We start from the raw sequence: 24,467 nt of genomic DNA, 5'->3' as shown, positions 1-24,467 counted from the left end.
TCATAAATCAAAACGTTCAGCTGTTTCAACAAATCATAAATCAAAACATTCAGCTCTTTCAGGACAATCCTGCTATGACTTTTGGTATTGTTGCAACTTTAGCTTTTTGAAATATTTCGTCTTTTCTGCCATTTTTTCCTCATTTTACATCCTTCACATCTTTAGATGTGTTTACAACATTTTACAGCCCCTTCATATTTTGTTCTGCTTCAGCTTCTTTCTGCAAATTTAATTTTTTATAGCTATTTTCAGCTAATTTCAGCTGTTTTGGGCTCCTTTCAGATTCTGATAACTACAACATTTTTATGCTTCTTCTAACTTATTTATGCAAGTTTCAGCTTTTTCTACCATTTCAGCTACCGTACAATTTAGCTGTTTTGTGCTAATTTAAGCTTTTTTAGCTAAGTCCACATTTTTTGCGCTCATTTAAACTTTTTTCAGTCTAATTCAACTAAAATTTTCTCGCTCCACTTGATTTCGGTAATTTCAGTTTCTTTCTGCCTTTTTAGCTTCTTTTCAGCTGTTTTTTGCTAATTTCAGCTTTTTTCTGATAATCTCTAATTGTTGTGCTCATTTCAGCGTAATTGGGCAAACGTGTTCCTTCTGCTAATTTAAGCTTTTTCTACCTTTTCAGATGTTTTTTTTTCTTTTTAGAAATATTTTGGCTAATTTCAGCTGTTTTCAGATAAATTCAAGTATTTTGTGGTGATTCCTGCTACTTTCAGCCTAATTAACTTCTTTCTGCCTGCTTTTTATGTTCCTTTCAGCATTTTTCTGTTAGTTTTCAGCGTTTTCGGCCATTTCAGCTACTATTTAGCTGTTTTTATTCAAATTTTAGCATTTTCATCTAATTCCTCTTTTTTTTTTTTTTTAGTTCATTTCAGCTTTTTCCACTTCCTTCTTCTAGATTAAGCTTCTTTCAGCCATTTTGGTTACTTTAGATGTTGTTTTTTTGTTGCTAATTGTAGCTTTTTTCCCTGATTTCCTAATATTTGTCCTCATTTCTGCTTATTCAAACCTAATTCAGCAAATAAGTGTTCTTTCTTTTTTCCTGTTAATTTAGACCTGTTCTTTCATTTCAGCATGTTTATTTTATTTTTTGCTAATTTTAGCTGTTTTTCAGCAAGTTCTTCTGCAATAACCATTCACACTGCATCTTTGCAGGAAAAGCAGTTTCTCTCGTTCGTGTTTCTGTTGTTAAACTGATCAGCATTGATAAACTGAGGCATGATCCCTTCAGCTGTTTAAGTAATATTTGTTTCCTGTCCACAGAACTGGAGTTATTTTGCTGACAGTGAAGCTGACAGTGTGAAAATGATGGAAGAAGTGGAGAAACTCTGTGACCGGCTGGAACTGACGAGGTAACTGTAAATAACCTGAGCAAGCTCTAAAATCATTGGTGTCATTACATTTAATGGTGTTCAAGACACGTTTGTGTAGGACTGGACCTTCCTCTGTCCACGCACGACCTCCTAACATCTTTTAGTTGACCAGTTGCGTTGGTTCACTGGGATTTGTGAGGAAACAAGAAAGCAGACATGACAGAATAGGAACATAAAGACGACCTCGGCATGAGCACAGAAGCTTTTAGTAACGAGTAGAATAAAACTTGTCGTATGCTCAAAGCAGCGCTGCAAATAATGAGATTTATAGTTTTGGTTTTGCTCCACACAATCATAAAAACAGGACGATCAGCAAAGAACTGTTTAAAAATATTCTGCCATATTAAACTGAGTGAGCTCTGATCTGAACCTAATGTGTGCCGGCCATAAAGAAAGATAAAGATGTAAATACATCAACACATTTCACTTAGCTGGTAAAGTTGCAGCCAAACTACGATTCTAAATAATAGCTGCTGGTCAGCGAGAGAGAGGATCTTTGAACGTTTGGGAATTTTGTTGTTTTGAAGTATTCAGATGATTAACACAATGCCAAGTCAGAAAGACAACAGCAATGATCTTAGAGAAGCAACTGTTGTGTCCCATCAATCTGGGAATAATTATGGTGTCATCTGCAAATGATTTGGAGTTCATGTTTCCACGTCATGAAGTCAGACTGAAGTGTCGTGAGAAATGACCCAAATCTCTGCAGCTCAGTGTTTGTTAGTCAGAGTTTCTTTGTTGTTCGCAGCAACAAAACTGTGTACACAGGTCCCAGTTACATCCAACAATAAAATGTAAAAGAAAACCAGTAATAAGATCTAAGATATGAACTAAGAAAAACATCAGCTAAAAATAAGCTAAGCACTATTAGCATAAAACAATACGCTGACCAGCAGCACGAACATGAGTCTGTGTGAGAAGATGAACTCGCATGAACACAGTAACATTGAAACGGATCAGCAGTAACATGAAACGGATCAGCAGTAACATGAAACAAATCATCAGCAACATTGAAACGGATCAGCAGTAACATGAAACAGATCATCAGCAACATGAAACAGATCAGCAGCAACATTGAAACAGATCAGCAGCAACATTGAAACAGATCAGCAGTAACATGAAACAGATCAGCAGCAACATTGAAATGGATCAGCAGTAACATGAAACAGATCATCAACAACATTGAAACAGATCATCAGCAACATTGAAACAGATCAGCAGTAACATGAAATAGATCATCAGCAACATTGAAACGGATCAGCAGTAACATGAAACGGATCATCAGCAACATTGAAACAGATCAGGAGTAACATGAAACAGATCATCAGCAACATGAAACAGATCAGCAACATTGAAACAGATCAGCAGTAACATGAAACAGATCATCAGCAACATTGAAACGGATCAGCAGTAACATGAAACAGATCATCAGCAACATTGAAACAGATCAGCAGTAACATGAAACAGATAGCAGTAACATGAAACAAATCAGCAGTAACATGAAACAGATCAGCAGCAACATTGAAACAGATCAGCAGCAGCATGATATGTTTTTTCACAGTGATTATTCTGGTTAGAGATTCATGAGTCTAACAGCCTCAGGGTAGAAGCTGTTCCTCAGTCTAGTGGTTCTACACTTAATGCTCCTCAACCTCCAGCCTGAGGGGAGCGGGGCAAAAAGTGTGTGTGCTGGGTGAGTGGGGTCCTTCATGATGCAGATGGCCCTCTTCCTGCATCTGGAGGTGTAAATGTCTGTGATGGTGGGGAGACTGACTCCAACTTCTGTGCAGCCTTCACCACTCTCTGATGTTAGTACCAGAACATTACAGCAGTTTAGGTTTGTTCACTTGTTGAAGTTCTCCAACTTCTTTGTTTCATTCCTAATGACGTCTTTGAAATCTTCTGAACTCTGTATCTGTATGTACCGTAATTTATGGACTATTTAGCGCACCTGAATATAAGCTGTGCACAATAAATATATAAAAAAAATTAAATAAACAGTTTTGTACATACAGTATTTTATTTTTTTTATTTTTTTCATTTACCTTTATTTATCCAGGTAGTCTCATTGAGCCACGATAACTCATTTTCTAGAGAGACCTGTTTAGGGAGCAGATGGTGGGGGTTAAGGGCCTTGCTCATGGGCCCAAAGTGGAGCGAATGAGGGTGGGGGCGTGTGGGTGCTTCACCTACCCCACCCACAATTTCTATGTTGTCGGTGCCGGGGCATGAACCGGCGATCTTCGGCCCACCTCTCTAACCTCTGGGCCACCACTCCCCTTATTATATAATAATATAATACAAACTCATATAACATAACATATAAAAAAACTCCCCTTAGTATATAAGCCACACTTGTGTATAAGCTGCAGGTGTTCACGTTGTAAGACGAGGGGCAGCTCACAGCTACTGAGAGATGTGCAACTCTTGTTGTGGATCAAGAATCAACCACCAGATGGTGTTTCCTGTTCAACACACAGAGTGACCCCACAGGTCTTCATGACAACCACCTCCATTGTTACTCTACTGAATGGCCGGTACGCTTTACAGCAAGGCTCCCCTTATTGATGGCTAATACATAGTTTATAGATATGTTATTAACTCCTCTATAAACACTTTATAAATCATTAATAGTTGTTTATTATGCAATAATTAAGGGTGACGGAGACAAAACTGATCAATTTCTTGCCAAATAGTGAACCAAATCTGTTCACCTATAGATTTCATCTAGAGTTGTTATAGTAAACATTTCAGACTAAGTTACTAACTTGTGACCACAATAAACATTTGTAAACCTATTTTTAGGATATAATATTAGTTGTAGATCCTTATAATGCAGTGATATGTAGTGGACTAGGCCCATGTCAAAAACTAAGTCTAAGGTCAAAAATCTTGACCTTAAGAACCTTGTGGGACAGGAACTGTCATTTCATTGATTTGAATCCAGAAATACAGGTTCACCCATCCTGAGACTTTCTCTCTTGAAGATTCAAGTGAAAAGAACACTCTCTGTTTTATTATCATTACTATTTTACAAATGTTGATAATCAAAGTGTCTTAGTTCAAACCATTTTAGATGTTGCAGTGAACTAATCAATTTTATTAACTGTGTAATGATTTTTTCTCACGCAAAGTTAGAACTCATGTCAAAGCTGTTACAGAGTAATTATGCCTTTTCTGATTTCTGCTTTTGAATGAGCAAGTGTAAGTTGGTCCAAGGTTGGAGTCAAACGCAAAACAAGTTGTTGGCATGTTTTTAGAATCCTCTCAGACATAAATATAGAGGTTTTTGGCACCTGTTTCTGAAACGCGCCAAAACAAAACTCTCTCTGTCTGTGAGAACATTTCTGATCTTTCCATAACAATTCTTGCTGTCTTCTAACCTCTTACGTCACAAAACACACCCCGTCTGGTCGGTTCTGGCCAATGGTAATACTCCCAAAAGTGAACCGGGAAACAGCTCTTTAAAATGTCAGTACTTCCTGGTTTACTCAGTTCTGGTAAAGCTCTGCTCGAGATCTGTAAACTACACAGTTCTGTTAGAAGCTCTGGGATGGTGCTGGAACAGTTCTGGGACAGTTCTGTTCAGTTCTGATGGAGTGCTGTTGGAGTTCTGCTGGATACACAGTTCAACCAGTTCTGTGAGAGACGGGATGATCCTGACATGACAACAGAGCTCTTCCGAGTTCCATGGGATTATAACATTTTCACTCGCCACTACTTCTGACGATTCACAGCATCCTAAGGAGACGCTGGACAGGTAGCGTTAACGGAGCTCCATATCTGCTGAGATAACCTCAGAAAGGTAACGAGTCAAGTTTCCTACCAAGCGTACCGGGGAGAGCTGGGTTCTGACGGAGAGTGTCAATTCTGGTGAACACTTCCCCTCCCCTACCATCTTTACTCCCTCTAAACTTCTTTCCCATCTTTAAACTTTCTATCAAGTAGATATACTTCCAGATATTTAGAAATGTCTGTGTAAAATGCTCATCCACATCCGTGTGGGTAAAAGATCATAATTGTACAGTTTCATAAATGTCTGTGGTGAAGCAACGGAAAAATCATGGCCGTATGATTTTTCCTGATTGATTGCTTATGTTGTTATTTTCATAATTTGCCAAATTAATGTAAATGTTTGATGTTAAATTTTGATTCTGTAAATAAATGACCGCATTCATTTTGATGGGTCAAATATAAATGACGTCTCACGTTTGCATTTCATTAAATTCAATGCACGTTTTATTCAGTCCAGAAAAATGAGGAATCCGTGTTAAATGATGAATATATCCGAGCATCTGTTCATCTACAGATAAAATACAATATACGTCTGGTAAAAAAAAAAAAATGCAGTAGCCTACCAGGAAGTCATTGATCACTGTCTTCACCTTCCACATGTGCCGTTCTTTTCTCCTCTCCCTGTTTCATCAGTTCGACTGTAATCTGTTCTGTAATTTCATTGGTCAGATTTTTTTAACCTTTTACTTGTACAAGGAGTCTCATTGAGTCACGAGGACCCACCCCCCCAAGAGAGATGTGTATTGAGCAGCTCTGTGAACGCCTGGGTGTGATGAGGCTAAATGCTTTGGTGGCATGAAACTCGTTAGCCTGTCAAAAAAAAAATAAAATCCATAAACTAGCCACAGCATTGAATAAGCTGTGGGGTTCAAAGCCAGTGAAAAAAGTAGTGGCTTATAGACCAGAAAATATGGTAATCTGTATTGTAGTAATTCAGATGTTCCATGCTGTAAAAACTGTGTTTTTATTTTTAACTTGAGAAGTATGAATGTGTGACGGTAGTTTTTCTTCGTAGTCTGCAGTCCCTGAATGAAATCCTGGCCTCAGGCTCCAAAGAGGAGAGCAAGGCAGCGATAGAGAAGCAGGTAAAACCGATGGTGCATTCATGGTCCTCGTGTCTGGAGACCACCTTTCTATACGTTAGCTACGCCACGCTCTCACTTTGTTTGTTTCTGCTTTAGGTGGAGGAGGTGAACATCCAGCTGCAGAAGGAGAGGGAGGCCGAGGCTCAGGCCAGGCAGGCGGCTCGCAGCACGGAGCAGGCCAGCGGGGGAGGGGGAGGAGGGAAGGGTTGGAACGAGGAAGACCTGCAGCTGCTCATCAAAGCTGTCAACCTTTTTCCTGCTGGAACCAACGCCAGGTACTCCTGTGGGATTAAACTGTTCCATTAGCTTTACCTGCGTTTCCTTTCTGGGTCACTGGTGCTCATGTCCAGCAGTCACTGTGTGAGAGGCGGGGGACACCTGGACAGGTCTCCAGTCCATCACAGGGACACATAGAGACAAACGAGACAAACAACCATTCACTCTCGTCTAACATACCTGATTTTGGTCTGTGGGAGGAAACCGGAGCACCCGGAGAAAACCCACGCATGCACGGAGAGAACATGCAAACTCCACCCAGAAAGGCCACCGTCGGGATTTGAACCGGCGACCTTCTCACTTAGAGGCTCTACCAACTGAGTCACCACAAGATCCTGGTCACTGCAACTTTCCTCTGACATTTCCTGCTTGTTGCTGTGACGCATCAGTCCGGTTGTTTTGTTCTCGTTGCTCTCATGCAACAGCTGATGATGTTTCTGCCGGCGGGCAACGATACTTTGAAAGCTCCACAGTTTATCTGAAGCTGTCCTCTTAATCTGACAGATTATTGGGGCTAGCCAGGCAGGCCTATGTAAAAAAAAAGGTGAAACTATTTAAACATAAATTTTTTCTTCCAGATGGGAAGTTATTGCCAACTACATGAACTTGCACTCGACCAGCAGCACGAAGAGGACAGCCAAAGATGTCATCAACAAGGCCAAGAATCTCCAGAAACTCGGTATGATCAGCAGAAGATGGAAGTTTAATTTAATCCAGTCTTTACATTGTGTGAGCGCTGCTAATCAAACTGAAACTGGTTTTAAAACAACAGGGACAAAGGCTGAAATGAGCCGAACCGAGGCGCCAATGAGCAAGACAAACGTTGGAATTAAGAGAAAAGTAGCTCGAAGCTAATAGCAGTAAAACGGCTAAAAAAGCAAAACCAATGCTAAAACTAAAAGTTGCTAAACTGATAATAAAAGTAGAAAAACAGCTGCTAAAAGTAAAAATAAAAAAACGCATGCTGTGGCTAAAATTAGAAAAGATGTAGCTCTGAGTTAAAAAGAGCAAAATGGCAGCTAAAAGGAACAATGATGGGTACTGAAAGTAGCCGAATATCATTTTTAATATGAATTCAAGCGTGATCAATGGCTTGGTTCTTTTCTTGAAGAGTACAAGGATACAATTTTAGCTGTTCTCACATTAGTAGCCGAATATTCTGAAGTAGCAGCAGAACTGGCACCAGAGGTTCAGTAGCAACAGCAGCAGGTTGAAACTTTAAGCAAACAAGATGACTTACTTCAAAAGTCACCAAAGTATTTTTTATAAACTTAGTGCCACGAAGGCCTCGATGTCGCCACGGTCGTTCTGCTCTTCAGTCCACTGAGCGAGTAGTTGTCGTCTTGAGCTTCCACTGAAGGTGGTGTGTGCGTTTCTTCCCTCTTCCATGAGGATCTCTTGCTGTAATCAGCAGCACGTTGTGCATCGCTCAGTCTCTCTTCATTGGTTCTGATGGGATCGTCGTCTGTGGCTGCAGCAGGAGCTAAAAGCTCAACGTAAGGAAGACCAAAGTAGTCACTATATCGAAGCAGATTTGAAACAGAAGTGTTTTTGAAGAAAGCTGTTTCTGTGGGACATTTTATTGTAAAGTTAAATAACTTGATGTAGCATAGTAGTCTTGATCAAGATGATTGTTTTGATGGATCTTCTTTCAGCTTTTCCCTCTTCAGGGTTCTCCACAGCGAGTCCTCCATCTCCCTCTGTCCTCACTCCAACTACCTTCATGTCCTCTCTAACTGCATCCATACGTCTCCTCTTTGTCTTTTTCCTGCAGCTGCATTTCTACCATTCTTCTACCAATATACCCACTGTCCCTCCTCTGGACATGTCCAAACCACTGTCCCTCCTCTGGACATGTCCAAACCATCTCAGTGTGTCCTCTCTAACTTGATCTCCCAGTTGTTCAACCTGTGCTGCAGTGCCAGCCCAAGCCTCCATGGGGTCCTGAGTGAAATGTGGTTTGGGGCCCTCTATTCCTGCAGTCACCAGCCAGATGATCAGACCATTCACCACCTATAACATAAACTCATTGCAACTCTGTTTTATATGTAATCCTCTAGTGCAGGGGTCAAACTCATTTTCATTTTGGGCCACATCAAGCTCATGAATGTCCTCAAAAGGCCGGACTTGGCAGAATGTATTGATAAAACTACCTATTAACAAACTGGTAAAATATAACTATCTGAAAAAAAAAATCACAACTTTATAATGAAATTGTGTGTAATAGAATCATATAGAAATCATCATAAAAAACAAAAACCTCAATTCCACTTAGGGGGCCCCCTAGTGGCCCCAGGCCCCTAAGCAGATGCTTAGTTTGCTTATGTCTTGGGCAGGCCCTGCTGTGCTGAACCTCTGATGATCTCATTCCTAATCTTCTCCATCCTTGTCACTCCTAAGAAGAACCTCAACATCTTCATTTCTGCCACTTCCAGTTCTGTCTCCTGTCTTTTTGTCCACGTCTCTGTCTTCAGACCAAACAACATGAATTATTAAAGTAATGCAAAGTATACTGAAGTAGTCTGCAAATTAAAAAACACGGCTCGAACGACAAGAACGCAATGGTGAGCTTTAATGATCGTTATAATTAAAAGCTCTTTATTACATTTGGTTTATTTGACAGCTGCCTATTGCTGGAGACGCATATAAATCATTAATTTTAATAAAATGGACATTTAGTTTTGAGATCTTTTGATTTCCATGTTACAAAAGGACTTTGTTCCGTTGTCTTCAGATCCTCTACAGAAAGATGAGATCAACAAAAAGGCCTTTGAGAAGTTCAGGAAGGAGCACACGTGCGTGCCGCCCTCCATCGACAACGCCATGCCCTCAGAGAGATTCGATGGTAAGTGGTTTTCTACGACATTCTGAAACAAGTGGGGCTCTTGGAAAATAAAGACCCTCTCATTACTGGAACGTAGTGCTGTACTGGTTTGTTGTAAATGGTAAATGGACTGTACTTATACAGCTCCTTTCTATATTATATCAAGACACTCAAAGCTCTTTACAACAATCTGTGCCTCATTTACTCATTCATACAGCTCTATACTAGATCTCTACAAAGATAATTGAACAAATCATTCTAAAGAGACTAGCGATAAGATGAGATGGTTTCTGGAGTCCGCCCTCTCGACCGTCGACTCGTCCGAGGCAGCGATGGTGGAAGTGGTTCCAAACATCAAAGTTCATGCTCAGTAATCCCACTGAGCATGAACTTTGATGTTTATTGAAGCATGTTTGTAGCAAAACAGCTTAATTCATAATTAATATGAAATTAACAGCATGCGTGTGACTCATCACACAAGACTTCAAATTAAATCATGATGGAGCTCCACAAACACAGCTCAGCATTCTTCTATTGGAGGGGTGTCCAAACTGTTCATACGCAGGACAAAACTGTGCAGGTGAAAGTACTCGCACGCCACAAAAATAGAGTTTAAGATGGTTTTTAACAAGTGTACATATAGTGATTCCTCCTTGTACACAATATTTTGTAGAAAGGATCAAAGTTGACTATAATGTTGGTGGAGCAGGAGTTTTTAATTGTTGTAGGTCCAAAACATTAAAAGCCTTTATAGACATTAACTTTATGTTTAAAGAGTGAGAAGAATATTTGTTGGGCTGTTTTGTTTTCTTGTTTAAAATGAAAGTTCATTTTAGTTTACTGTCAGAAACTCGAGCGTAATATAAGTAAGTGTTTATAAACAATCACTAAAAAGTGAGTTGATCAGTCCTGAAACATCTACAGCTAAACAGATTCATATGTTCGATCAACTTGTATGTAGATGATAACACTTTATATTTCTTTAAATGTGTCCATTTTCCTTTGATAATTAAATACACTGCAATTTGTTCTTAGACAAAACTTGCTTCAGGTTTTTATGAATGATTATCCAAAAGTTGACTTTAGGTAGAAGTCAGTGAAGCTTTGTGCCATGAAAAGGAAATGAATGGGATGAATTATAGCCAGTGGTCTCTATTGTTCTTGTTAATTTTGCTCATTTCGAGATGTTTTTCCATCCATTTTGCTGTTAAACCAAAAAAAACCCTGTATTTAAAATAAAGGTTCATTAAATATGCAGGTTTACATGTGCAACAGCTGCTGCATGCTGAAATGGTCAGATGGCAGTCGTGGGCCACACTATGGACCCGTGTTAGACCAGTCTTTCAGTTTCAGCCCCTCTATTCAACAACTTACAAACATGTACATCCCAGAGGGGTTTTCCACTGGTCACCGTTGTTGACATGTTTTCAGTCCCTTTGTTCAACAAGAGGAAGTTGGCTTAGATTTCACAGATTTTTAATTCAAGGACTCAGTTAATCCATCGACACGAGAAAATTACGCAGAATGTTTTTACAAGTGATGTCGTTGCAATGAGAAACTTTGGGAACCAAGAGGTGGCCAGTGGTAAATGGACTGTACTTATATAGCACCTTTCAATCTTATTTCAAGACACTCAAAGCACTTTACAACAATCTGTGCCTCATTTACCCATTCATACAGCTCTATACTAGATCTCTACAAAGCTAATTGAACAAATTATTCTAAAAGAGACTAATCAGAGCTTTAGATCACATTCATACACTGATGGGACACACATCAGAGGCGATGAGGGGTTCAGTGTCTTGCCCAGGGACACTTCAACATGTGACTGCTGGTGGATTCGAACCCCCAACTCTTGCATTGAAGGACGTCTGCTCTAACCACTCAGCCACAGCCGCCCTGGTGGCCTAAATAGTTCAGCGACATTAAGAAACATTTGGTTTCTGCAGAGAGCAGTAAAATGAAATGTTCTTGGGTCCTTTGTCAAACCCAGTAAGATGTGGACACGTCTGAATTACTTCTGTGGAGCTTTTTCATGACATTTTGTGACCAGGTCAGAATGAGACCAGCTGTTTAACAATTTATGACATGAATAAGAATCAGTTACTGCACGTGTTGTGTGTGTGGTCCTGCAGCCTCTGGTGGTGAAGGTAATGCTGCCCCCTGGACCACAGAGGAACAGAAACTTCTGGAGCAGGCCTTGAAGACCTACCCAGTGAGCACACCTGAACGGTGGGAGAAGATCGCCGCTGCAGTGCCCGGACGAAACAAGAAGGACTGTATGAAGAGGTACAAGGTATGTTGGACAAACTGGTTTTATTGGTCTTCCACTAGATCAGTAGACGTTGCTATATCTACCTTTGTTTAAACGTGCTGAGTCATGCTTCTCTTGTTTATCTGACAGGAACTGGTGGAGATGGTTAAAGCCAAGAAAGCTGCTCAGGAACAAGTGGCAGCCAAGAATAAAAAATGACAAGAACCACAAACCATGATAGAATCTGTTATTTTAACATTATTGTTATTCTTTATTTTATAATAAAAACCTAAATAAACACAAGACTTAAATATCATTTCTGCTCCTTTGCTGTACAGTTCCTGTAGAACGGTTCGGCTCAGTTTCTCCTCCAGAACATCCCGCTCTGGATCTGGTTGTAGTCGGGCAGCTGTTCTATTGGACCTGAAGAAAAACAGTTTAACTCCCACAGACTGTTTCATGATGCTTTTATGTCTTAACAAAGATGGTACTTCCTGCCAGAGTCATCAAAGTATTTTACTCTTACGCCTGGGATCAGTAATAATTTATGTTCTTGGCTCTGATCTACATTTCAAGCTCTTAGTATGAAAACGTGCAACATACCAACGGCTGCGATGGCGGGGGCCCTGTTGTAGATGTAGTTTGTGCACACGTCCTTAATGGTGTTGGCATCAATAGCCTGCGGAGACATTTAACATTTGCAACAAAGTTCTACTTTAAACAAAATGAGCAAATGCAAATAAACATTACACATCAATTAAAGGCCATTCATTCAAATGTACTTTCTATATAAATGTAGTTACATGTTGCTGCAGTAACGGTTCAGTTCATTTGTATTTATGGACGGTAAAAAACCGTTTTAACACGGGTAAGGTCGACCGAGGACGACTCCTTACTAATGAATCATTTTTATTTAACCTTTATTTATGCAGGTAGTGTCATTGAGTCATGAGGAATCATTTTCAAGAGAACTGTTGGGGAGCAGATGTGGGGGTTAAGGGCCTTGCTCAAGGGCCCAGAGTGGAGGCAGGTGTGGGGGTTTCACCTTTTCCACCCACATTTTGATGTCGATCCAGGGAGTCGAACCGGCGACCTTCCAATCACAGACCTTCTCTAAGCTCTGTGCCACCACTCCCAGTAAGAATGTGAGAAAATTGCTGAATGCTCCAGCAGGTCTGCAGACCTCCATCTGGGCTCAGAAGACCTGGAAAAACTATTTTCTTGTCTGGAAGAACCCAGTTTACCCATCAACCCCTCAGTGAAGCATGGTGGTGGCTGCATCATGCTGTGACAAGGAGATGAGTCAGGATTAAGGGGCAACAGAATGAAAGTTTGGGTGCTCAAGACCTCAGAGTCCAAAGTCCTACGGTGGACCAGCCGAGCCCTGACGGATCCGATCTAAGGTCTCAGGAGAGAGCTGAAGATGTCCGTCCCCCACAACTGGACTGGGTTCTGATGGTTTAGGCTGCGACTCCAGCACAGATTCTACTACGATCCACTTACATCGATGCGAGCCTCCAGTTCATGCGGAGGGATCCTGCGGCTGTAGCACAGAATCTGTCTGCCGATGTCCTCACAGATGGGCGTGGATCCTGGACACAGTCAGTCCACGTCAACACGGAGAACAGAACACCACCATGACGCTCCGTCGTGCTGCCTTACCATCGAGATGCAACAGCATGTTGGTTTTGAGCAGATTCTTGGCCCGAGCCACCTCACTGTCTGTCACGCTGGTACAAAGAGACATCCTGACGGGAGAAGACCAACTTTCAGTATCTGAACAACGGGCTGAATTATTTCAAGTCAAAAGAGAAGAGAGCAGAAGTAAAGTATCAAAACCGTGGCTACAAACACATAATTAGATTACAAAGAGCACGAAGCTTTAAAGGATGTGAAGGAAAAGTTTTTCAAACATTTCAACAAGTGGTACTCTGATGTCCCCATCACTGACGGAGCAGAACAGTGGATGGAGTTTTACAGCTCAGTGTTTCTGGACTGGACGTGAACAGAATGAAGGGAAACTAATATTTTTGGTGCAACATATTCAAGTAGGTGGAAGTTGCACTGTGTATATGAAGAGAGGTTGGTTTTTTTTCTGTCCAAGGTGGTGCAGAGCGACGGACCCTGATTAGTGGAGGGAGTAATTTTATCCACCAGGCACAATGGTGGAGCCAGGGGGTGGCCTTCACCACCCCACTCATTAGAGGAGACTGTACTTTTAAGGAATAAAAGCTACAAAGCCTCAAATGATTGTGGTGGTTGGCATGCAAACACAGCGGTAGCCATCTTGGATTTTGACATGGCAACCCACTTTTGGACCCAATACCTAAAGATGCAGCTAAACGCTAAACATAGAAGTCGGCAGGTTGCTTCACCCCCCCCCCCCCCCCCCCCAAGTTATGATCACAACAGATGGTCAGATGGGGGGACATTTCCAATTGTTCACTCTGCCACAGGGGACAATAAAGTTAAATAATTCAAAATGACTGGTGTCCTGAACAAACGTAACATTTTTTTCCCTGAACAGCCAGCGTGCACACATCTTTACAGACACTACTCCATTCTGCGACTACAAGTCATTACTCCTCCGATGGTTCAGGTGGTTGTGTCTGCAGGGGCTCTCACCATTCCTTCAGAGTGAAGTGCATCATGTCGCTGATGGTGCCCGGCTCACACACCATGTAGAGCCCCCACAGGCCCGTGTCGGTGTAGCAGGTGTTGAAGGACTGGAAGCTGTGGCACAGGTTTCCCTGGCAGGCCATCTGAGCCAGTTTACTGGACAGGTTCTGGGCTCACACAACAAATGAACAAAAGATGAGTTTCTGAAATAAACACGCCTCCATTTGAGCTCTGAACACTCCATCTGGTCTTTACATCTTTAACTGACTGACCATAAAGATATACCACTAGAACTGAATGCTGTGTGGTTCCTCTGTACTCACCACACCTCCACCAAACGAGCGGTCCCAGTTTCCTATGAGTGTGTTGGCCACCATCAGGGGGATGGTGTGAGGGTGGGACCAGCCCACTGCCTCCACAGCGATGACAATATGAGCGAGGGGCATTTTGTCGTCACGCACACGGATCTGAAGCAGAAGCAGATGAGGTTTCTGCTGCAGTTATCTTTGTGGGACCCACAGGACAAGACTTGTGTATCTGAAGGTGTGGAGCCTTGCACACGTCTTCATTCCAACCACAAACTTTAAAATACTTTATTTTTACAAATAATGTGTAAAGTGTGGCGTGTATTCGTATTCAGAGCTGAGTCAGCACTTTGTTCAACTACATTATTGCAACTTTTGTTGGGTTTGTCTAAACTTTATTCCCACTCATCCACGGGTAAGCATACTGGTGGGCCGTGGGGGGAGGGGTACAGTAATTTGCTTAAGGACATTTCAGCATGCAGCAGGGGCTGGGAACCAAACCCTCAACCTCCAGTAAGAAGCCACATCCGTTACCATATTTGTACATCTAGAGACTGAACTTCTTGTCCATTCTTTACAAAACAGCTGCAGCTCGGTCAGATTGCACGGCGAGTGTAGATCTGAGCCATTCTCACACATGAATATTTATTTTATTCAAAACAACTTCCAAAATCCACTCCACTGTAGCTCTGGCTGTGGGTTTGGGTGGTTGACCTGCTGGAAGGTGAACCTCCACCTAGGCCTGTCACGATAACAAATTTTGCTGGGCGGTTAACTGTCTCAGAAATTATTGTGATAAACGATAATGCTGTTTGAAATTTGACATTAATTTGTAATTGTCAAATTTAAGAAGAAATGTTGGTACAAGTGTTACAAGACATTTATCCTCAACGACATTTTTAATGATGAGGAGTTGGATTTTCTGTTCGTCACAGAATCTTGGATTTCTGATGGCGAGTCCAGCGCCTTGGTGGAACTACTACCCCCGGACTGTCTGTGTTTCAATGCCCCGCGGCCATCAGGTTGGCGCGGGGGGGGGGGGGGGGGTGGATTATTAACAGTTTTTAAAGCAAACTTGGCCTGTAAACAGTTGTCCATCCCGGTGTCCCGCGCCAGCTTTGAGCTGAGCGTTTTTGAACTTGGACACTCTCCTACGGTTCTGTGTGCACACGTCTACCGCCCACCTCGTTCTAAGGACTTCATAAATGAATTCTCTGACTTTTTGGCTGATATCACACAGAGATACACTCACTTTTTGTTTATTGGTGACTTTAATTTGCATGTGTGTTGTCAGGAGAAGCCCTTAGTGAAGGACTTTCTAGATTTATTGGACTCTTAATTTAACTCAGCAAGTAAACGGTCCCACCCAGGAACACGGTCACACGCTGGACCTCGTTTTAACACGCGATGTCTCTGTTTCTAATTTGAAAATCGATGACAATGTTTTTTCGGATCACATGCCTGTATTGTTTGACTTCACCCCCCCGGTCATACTGCTAAGACGTGCGTTCCTGCACGTACGCGTTCCATTAACTGTTTCACTGCTGCTCGTTTTAATGAAGGTTTTAACTCTGAGAGGATCGAACAGCTCTCGGTGTCTCTTACCACTGAGGAGCTAACCTCTCAGTTCAACTCTGCCTGTTTAAATGTTCTGGACCGTGCTGCTCCCCTTAAGACCAGAAAAACGAAACTTAGATCAGAGCCTTGGCTGAATGACGTCACGCGAGCCGTTAGGTGGCAGTGTCGCAAAGCTGAACGAAAGTGGAGGAAGGACAGGCTCCAGGTGTCTTTTCAAATGTTAAGGGAGAGTTGGCGTCACTATCAGAAAACCGTTAAAGCTGCCAAATGTAAATTCTTTTCTGATTTAATTGTCTCCAACTCCCACAACCCCCGAGTTCTTTTCTCCACCCTGAACTCAGTTCTACGCCTCAGTGAGCCTTCACCTCTGGAAGCCTCAACTGAGCTGTGTGAAAACTTCCTCCATTTCTTTTTAGAAAAAGTGGCAAACACCCGGGCACTCATTTCTCCACCAGCTCATGATCTGTCCATCCCATCTCAGTGCGTGGCTGTGTTTGACCACTTTGAGCCCATCTCTCTGTCCTCTCTGGAGCAGGTAATGTGCAGCATGAAGCCATCTGGTTCCCCCTTTGATGTGGTCCCCCCTCGACTACTAAAGGAAGTTTTTCCTACCCTGGGTCCTTTTATTCTCGCTATTCTGAATAGCAGTTTATCCTCAGGTGTGGTGCCAAAAACTTTTAAACATGCTGCTGTCCAGCCCCTCCTGAAAAAAACCTAACCTTGACCCCTCAGTCATGTCCAACTTCCGGCCTGTCTCCAGACTCCCATTCACCTCTAAACTACTGGAAAAAATTGTGGAGTCTCAGTTGAAACAGTTTTTGGGGGATCACGCTATCCTTGAGTTATTCCAATCTGGCTTCAAATCTCTCCATAGCACTGAAACTGCTCTACTGAAGATTTTTAATGACATTTTCATATCCACAGACGCAGGTGATTCTGTGCTGCTTGTCCTATTGGACCTTACATCTGCTTTTGACACCATCGACCACAACATCCTTATTTCTAGACTGGAGCAGTGGGTGGGCATCACAGGGTCAGCCCTTAAATGGTTTGGGTCCTACCTCTCTGACAGAACCTTCTGTGTCAATATCAAAGATTTTAGTTCGGCATCGACAGCGCTCCAGTGGGGGGTACCGCAGGGGTCCATCCTCGGTCCCCTTCTCTTTTCTTTATACCTGCTGCCACTAGGTGCTATCTTCCGCAAACACGACATACCCTTTCATTTCTATGCCGATGATTGCCAAATTTACTTCCCCCTGAGGCACAGAGGCACACGCTCTATTCAGCCTCTTCTTGACTGCCTGGCTGACATCCGGGACTGGATGGCTTTAAACTTCTTAAGCTTCAATGAGAAGAAGTCTGAAGTCATGCTGTTCCATCCCAGTGGCTCACTCATGAACCATGACATTGACCTTTTCTCTCTAGCCCCGCTAGAGAAACAAAAGGTGACTAATCTGGGGGTGATAATGGACCCGTCCTTAAAACTCAACAGTCACGTAAACATGATGGTCAAATCCTGTTTTTTTCAGCTGAGACGGCTGTCTAAGCTGAAGCCTATACTCAACAAAAAGAACATTGAGACAGTGATCCACGCCTTCATAACATCTAGGCTTGATTACTGCAATTCACTTCTGTTTGGAATCAGTCAGTCCTCCATTGCTCGTCTACAACTGGTCCAAAATGCTGCAGCCCGATTTTTAACTGGTACAGGCTATAGAGAGCACATCACGCCAGTTTTGGCCTCCCAGCACTGGCTACCCATTCACCTTTGGATCCAATTCAAAATTCTCATGTATGTTTTTAAATTACTGAACAGTTCCGCCCTGTAGTGAACCTGATCTGACCCCAAATCTTGACCAGATGAACAGAGACTGTTATTTCATTGATCTGCATCCAGAAATACAGTTTGAGCCATCTGGTGACTTTCTTTCTTGAATTAATCAAGCAGAAAAGACAATTCTCTATGATCATTTTTATTTTACAAATGTTTGATAATCAAATTGTGTTAGTTTACTCAATGTTTACAGGTTGAAGAAAACTACTCATTTTTATTTTACATAAACAGTAAGTAATGATTTTTATTCCTCATTCAAAGAAGAAATCAGGTTAATATGCATTTCTTGATTTTCTGTCTTCAATGAGCCAAGTTTTGTAAGTATGTTAAAAGTCAGGTTTCGGTCAACTAAAATGTTTACCGAGAAAAAATGTCATGTTTAATCTTTACAGAAGATACAGAAGAGTTTGACTCCATGAAGTCTGGTTTTCTGCAATAATCTTTCTGTCTGTTGTTAAACAATCTCATTCTCTGACCTCGACTTATGATAACATCTTACATACAAACCACACCTTTTCCTGGTCCATCGACCAATCAAAAAGCTCTCAAATGACCCAGAAGTCGACCCATTTAAAATGTGGCAACTTCCCAGTTCATGTAGTTGCGGAGTTGCTCCGGTTGCTGCAAGTTGCTGCGCTCAGAAATGAGTTCAACTAGAGAGTGCAAAAGTCTGAAGTCTGAAACCAGACGCTGAAGATTAATGGAGCTAAAAAGAGTCTGATGCTGCAGAACTCTGAGAGTTCCACAAAGAGAGTGCTGATGAGTTGATGGAGTTAGAGTTCTTGGATGCAAACGCGTTCAGGATGATCCAGAGACGTTTTGGGATTATAACTTCTGTTTGAACAACCTCGTACGACTCTTCGAAGGATTTCAGCTGCTCTCAACGGGGACGCTGAAAGAGTCAAGGAAGGATCCTATACCGAGCTGATTTATCATCAACCAGGTAACGGTTTCTACTTCGACAAGCGTACCGTCGCAAGCTGAGATCTGATGGAGCGTGCACGTTTTCTGGTCAAACAGATTAATTCCCTCACAAATCTCTCTGTAAGATAAATCTCCATTTCCATCTTAAACTCTGCTTTCTCTTAAAATCAGTACAGATAATTTAGAAATATCTGAAGCAAAGTCCTCAATCACCGCCGTGTGATTGAAGCCCATTTTCTGTGAAACTTGTCTGTTATTATTTTCATATTTTGCCAAATTAATGTAAATGTTTGATGTTAAACTTTGATTCTGAAAATAAATGACCGCATTCATTTTGATGGGTCAAACATAAATAACGTCTCTCGTTACATTTCTGTTAAGATTCAATGCACGACATTTACACAGTCAGAAAGATGAGGAACTCGTGAAAAGTATGCATATATTTCCCTATATGTCATACTACAGTTGGTGGCCCGTAACGTGCTCATAAATGACTGTAAATTCGTGTAAGATTGATTTTTTTACATGTTGGCATAAAAGAAAAATAACAGTTGTCAGCTGTGATTGAACGCAGCGCGCTGCTGAAGCTGCTGCACCGCCTGAAGTCAAAACGCTGCATGTTTTTAAGCGTGTTGGTCTGTGAAGCTCACAGAAAGCTGAAATAGTGTCATAAGTCTTTATGAAAGCTGAATTTGTACGCCTGTTATCGTAACTAAAAAGGTTTTGAGCTGGGTGAAAACGCTCTATTCTGTTTAAAGACGGTCCAGATGCGGTTCTGGACGGTTCGGTTCTGTTAAGTTCGAACGAGTTGTTTTAAACGGTTTAAAAGACGTTGTGCCACGGAGAGCCGACTCCGCAAAGCTCAGAGTTGATTCGTTACATTTTTTAACAGAAAAAGTGCATTTTGACAGTTTAAAAGACGAAAAGTTGACGAATTTTAGTTCACGTGAACCTAGCATGCTAGTTGCTTTAACGTTTCCTGATTGGTTGAATATTGCTGTTGTGGAGCGCTCTGATTTGCTGAGAAGGTTGACTGACGTGGCTACGTCATCTCCTCTCAACCCTGCGCTGCTCTGTCATTGGTGATTTCAGTCACGTGACCCGGAAATGAAAATTCGTTTTCATAGGGAAATAAAATCTGCTTCTTAAAGCTGAAAAGCGCTTTAAAAGTGTATTTTGATACGTTGGTTAAGTTCTTCGAAGCATACTCGCTGAAATTTTGCCACGTTAGAGTTTAAAATCCGTCATTAAATGATGTTTTGAACAACGCTAGCGATGCTAATTTTAAGCTAACAGCTAACGACCGGATGAATGACGTGTCACGTCACTTCCCCCATGTCGGAAATGAGCTTTGCCGTGCTTAAAATCACTAAATAAAGCTGCCATATGTCCAGAAAACTCATGTTCATGCATAAAAGTCGTGCTTGTTGAAACTACGCCACGTTTACACTTGAATTCGTTCAGAAATGTTGATTTTAACCGAGTTTAGCCGAAGCTAACTTTAAGCTAAGCGGCTAACAACAGGATGTCAACCGAACGTCACAGGAAGTCGTCATAGACTCCTGCTGGTAGAAAGCTAAACGCTTCCCCCTCCTGGAGAAACTTTAAATCACAGTTTCACTTCAGTTTTAGGTTTAAAGAGTGAAATTAAACGTTTTTATTTTTCTGTAAGGCATTTTTGAGTTAACAAACTTCCTCTAGCTGAATAAACACTGTTATCTTGCATTTTAAAAGTTATAAAGGTATTTATGCAAAGAGCATTTACCAAAGAGACTTTATTCACTGGTAATCCCTTAAAAGGTACAAAATAAAGTTAGGAACTTTTTAAAAAAATAGAAACGGTTGAAATATTCACAGAGTTGAAAAGTTTACTCATTTTGCTTGAAAGATAATACACGTTTAATTGCAAAATCACTAAATAAGAGTAAACTTATCAGGAAAAAGAAACTTTTCTGTTTAAGTTGCCACCTAAAAATAAATCTTCCTATTTAATTTTAAATAGAAGTCACTGACAGGAGGACAACAGGAATAACAGTTTTTCTGAGGAAGGACTGATTAATCCTGATACATCATCAACTTTTCTTTTTCTTTTCACCACTTGCTTCTATGAGTAACTGTTAAAATAGCAAATTTCTGGAACAGAACGGTTTAAAAAACGCTTTAAACCGATGATTGCTGTGAGAATTTTAGAAAAATTGCAGGTTTATAAAAAATTCAGTGCTTTAGAGTAAAATACACTAAAAATAGCTTGGTAAATGATATCTGTTGAAAAATAAGCACATAAAAGTAACACTGCCAGAGAGCATTTACTTAAATATTCATGAATTGGGGTAAAACCTGAGAAAGGTACCCACATTTGAATAAGTTGACTTATAACAGTACTTCTGTGTAAACCCAAAAAGCTAAAATAGTGTGAAAACTCATTGACTTGAATACAAATATTTACCTGTAAAATATCTGAAACTTGCAACTGTTTTAAACAGATAAATTGCTACACAGTGGAAAACATGACAGGTGTGTTAGAAAAAGACTTTGACCCAAAAGGGATGGCGGACTGCTTGGAGAACGCATTAGCGCTTCTGGCAGCGTCCTTACATCCATATATGAATCAGACAGAGCGCATGAACCCAAAAGAGTTATTGGACAATCTGAAGGAGGTTGCAGAAAGTGTGACCTCTACAGAAATCACAAAGTCAAGTTATGAAAAGCTGGCTAAAATCGCAATTTTGCTGAAAGAATCATTCTATAAGGCTGTTGAGAAAGCTGATAACCTCAAACAAAGGTTAGACAGTGAAATAGTGTTTGTTCAGAAAATTGAAGAACACCACCTTCAATTTAGAAGCGAACACGAGGCCCTCATGACGAAACATTATGAACAGATGTTTTAGTTACAGCAAGATGCGCGTGCAGAAATTGATTTGCTGAACAGCAAAATACAAGCACTTGAGGCATCACTATCGGAAGCCAGGGATAAAGACCGTGCGTACCAATCCGTGTGTTCAGATAACGATGTGCTACAAGCACAGTTACAGATCGCATTAAAGGAGCTGGACGATTGCAAGGCAGACAAGGCGGGGATACTCCGACAATGGCTGAATTTACAAAGTAAATATCAGACAACACAGGAGCACCTGACAGCTTGTAAGGAGAAATTAGCTACAGCTACAAACCAGATTTCTGGAACAGGGCGAGCTGGTCTGAGACTCAGAGACAAACAGTATCAGGGTCCGGGTCAGCCACAACCTCCCCAGACAGATGCTGTTGCACCTCTTCCTCCTGACACCACGCCGTTACCCCCACCCCCATTATGGGCGGTAGGGACAGAACTGCACCAATATGTACCTCTTCCTCCTGACACCATGCCCCCACCCCCACCACCATCACGGGTGGTAGGGACAGACCTGCACCGATATGTACTTCTTCCTCCTTATCAGCCACCCCCACCCCCATTATGGGCGGTAGGGGCAGGCCTTGACCAATCTGCACCAATCACGCATGTGAGACCATTGATATCTTCTCCATCAATGGATGACTTGCAAAAAATCTCAAAATATGTACAACGCTTCGTTCCTGGACCGTTGGGCTCATCTGGAACAAAAGCGTACCTCAGAGATCTGGATTTCAGATTGAGATCTTATCCTAATGCTACGGTAGAAGATAAGATCAGTCTGATACGACTCACATCAGACAGAGAGGTGTTTACCTTCATCGAGCGTCTACCAGATGCAACGAGAAGGGATTACAAACTTCTGTGTGATGCCCTGATCAAAGAGTACGACTCCTGCACAGGACCAGCTGGATACCCAGCCGCAGAAAAGGTCACGCAGGGTAAAGCTGAACATCCAAAAGTTTATTACAAAAGAATCTTCCAAGCTTATTTTGGTAACAGAAATGATACCGGAATGGAGGAAGAAGAAGGTTTTAAGTTTGTTTTCAGCAAAAATCTCCACACTGATTTTAAACAATCAGTACAAATGATGGCAAATTTCAGAGAAAAATCCATCAGTGAGATTAAGCAGTGTGCTGTGAATGTGTTTGAAGCAAGTTCTCATGCTAAGACGCCCATTGAAGTGTTTCCAGGTGTAAAGGTTAAACCCCACTCCCTAGAAATGGAAGGAAGGTGCGAGTATCCACCTCCTCCTAAGAAGGAGAGAAAACAGTCTGTTCAAAATAACAAACCACGTAATGAAGGTGCACGTTGGGACAAAAATGCTCCTCTTTCAGAGGATGAACGTGATTATCGTAAAAGGGGTGAGCGTAGGACGCAACGATATGGGAAACCATATCATCAGGGGCAGTACGTGAAGGAACCCCCGGAAGACGTACCTGACCGTCCCCCCACCTCGGACGAAACGAACCGAGGCGAAAAAATCACAAAAGTTCCAGAAACAAGGCCCTACACCTCTGAACTCGGAAGAGACAGAGAAAATACGCAGGTTGTTAGAAACTTTGAAACACACTGACACGGGAACCCATCCAGGAGCACTATGCAGTAATGTAATTCCCATTACATCTGAGGGCGCGAATGACAACATAACAGATGTCGGTGGAACACACCAAGACATAACTGTTGTTGCCTCAAACAACCCCTCATCAGAAGAAGGGGGGGTAAACACACACACAAACGATGACGAGTCATCGCAGGCTGAACACTCAGAAACAGCTTCTGCTGTGCTGACGGTTCAGACAAACCAAGATTACACAGATAAGGCTGAACGCGCGAAGAAGCGTCAGAAAAAAACCAAAAGGTTTCTGTGTAACTTTATCAGAAAGGGGGTCGCCAAAAAGGCGTACCTGTCAGTAACACTCGAAGGTGTCCTCACACACGAAGCACTCTTGGACGGTGGGGCAGACATAACAATTATGTCAGCTAAACTGTTCGAGGAGCTGAGGACGGCCGCTGCCAGTGTTAACAGGATAATACCTCTCTCTGAATGTGCTATAGAAATGCAGGGTCTCTCAGAAATGAAAACAACCCTGACAGCTATAGCAATGGTTCACATGCAGATTGGCAATATGACACTGTACCACCCGGTACACGTGACCCATGTTGACTCATTCCCATTTTTGGTTGGCCAGGATTTTATAAATCGCTTTAACGCGATTATAGATTATGGTGATCAAATAATGTGGACAAAAGTGAGCAAACCACTGCCAATAGATACGCCTCCGGAGTGTGACACAGACTGCCCAACAGCAGGTACCGCGGAAGGCACAAAGGACTCCTCAGCCGAGGACACGAGCCCGGTGAGTACTCCTCTGACATCATGTGAAACCAAAGAGACCCACCAAGTGGTCCAAACTCTGACTCAACAAGACAGCATCCTCTGTGAGCTGGAGCAGCCAGAGTCCACCAAACACTACCTACCACTGGTAGTTAAGGGTGTAGAGATCCAAGGGTCCCACACCAACGATGCTGTTCTGTCTCTGTGGACAGATAAATCAGCAATTAACCAAGCTTTCTACGAAACCTTGGTTCACAAACACGTTGGTCTAGAACTAATTAAAAAAGCTTTCCGCTTTCCATTAGTTCCCAATAGTTCACAGGTAATGACCGCAGAAGGAGTCATTAACCTAAAACTGAACTGGAA

The 24,467-nt window shown here is 41.9% G+C and overlaps 2 protein-coding genes across 2 annotated transcripts in view; one reads left to right on the top strand and one right to left on the bottom strand.

Moving 5' to 3' along the window:
* Positions 1-11,846, top strand: part of dnajc2 (DnaJ (Hsp40) homolog, subfamily C, member 2) — a 34,364-nt gene extending 22,518 nt beyond the window's left edge. Inside the window, exons 10-16 of the mRNA XM_037695808.1 lie at positions 1,273-1,361; positions 6,193-6,262; positions 6,359-6,537; positions 7,117-7,217; positions 9,273-9,383; positions 11,498-11,658; positions 11,767-11,846. Coding sequence (XP_037551736.1) covers positions 1,273-1,361; positions 6,193-6,262; positions 6,359-6,537; positions 7,117-7,217; positions 9,273-9,383; positions 11,498-11,658; positions 11,767-11,835 — 780 coding nt within the window. The 3' untranslated portion in view covers positions 11,836-11,846. The remainder of the gene's footprint in view (positions 1-1,272; positions 1,362-6,192; positions 6,263-6,358; positions 6,538-7,116; positions 7,218-9,272; positions 9,384-11,497; positions 11,659-11,766) is intronic.
* pmpcb (peptidase, mitochondrial processing subunit beta) overlaps positions 11,614-24,467 on the bottom strand; it is a 64,370-nt gene continuing 51,516 nt past the window's right edge. Inside the window, exons 8-13 of the mRNA XM_037695809.1 lie at positions 14,559-14,702; positions 14,242-14,402; positions 13,279-13,364; positions 13,120-13,208; positions 12,220-12,295; positions 11,614-12,039 (exon numbers count right to left, since the gene is read on the bottom strand). Of these exons, the coding sequence (XP_037551737.1) occupies positions 11,975-12,039; positions 12,220-12,295; positions 13,120-13,208; positions 13,279-13,364; positions 14,242-14,402; positions 14,559-14,702 (621 nt within the window). The 3' untranslated portion in view covers positions 11,614-11,974. The remainder of the gene's footprint in view (positions 12,040-12,219; positions 12,296-13,119; positions 13,209-13,278; positions 13,365-14,241; positions 14,403-14,558; positions 14,703-24,467) is intronic.

This window comes from Nematolebias whitei, chromosome 22 (genome assembly GCF_014905685.2).
Source record: "Nematolebias whitei isolate Nwh7 chromosome 22, NemWhi1, whole genome shotgun sequence".
Taxonomy (NCBI): domain Eukaryota; kingdom Metazoa; phylum Chordata; class Actinopteri; order Cyprinodontiformes; family Rivulidae; genus Nematolebias; species Nematolebias whitei.
Note: the sequence above shows the minus strand (reverse complement) of the source record. Positions and strands in the feature narration are given on the sequence as shown.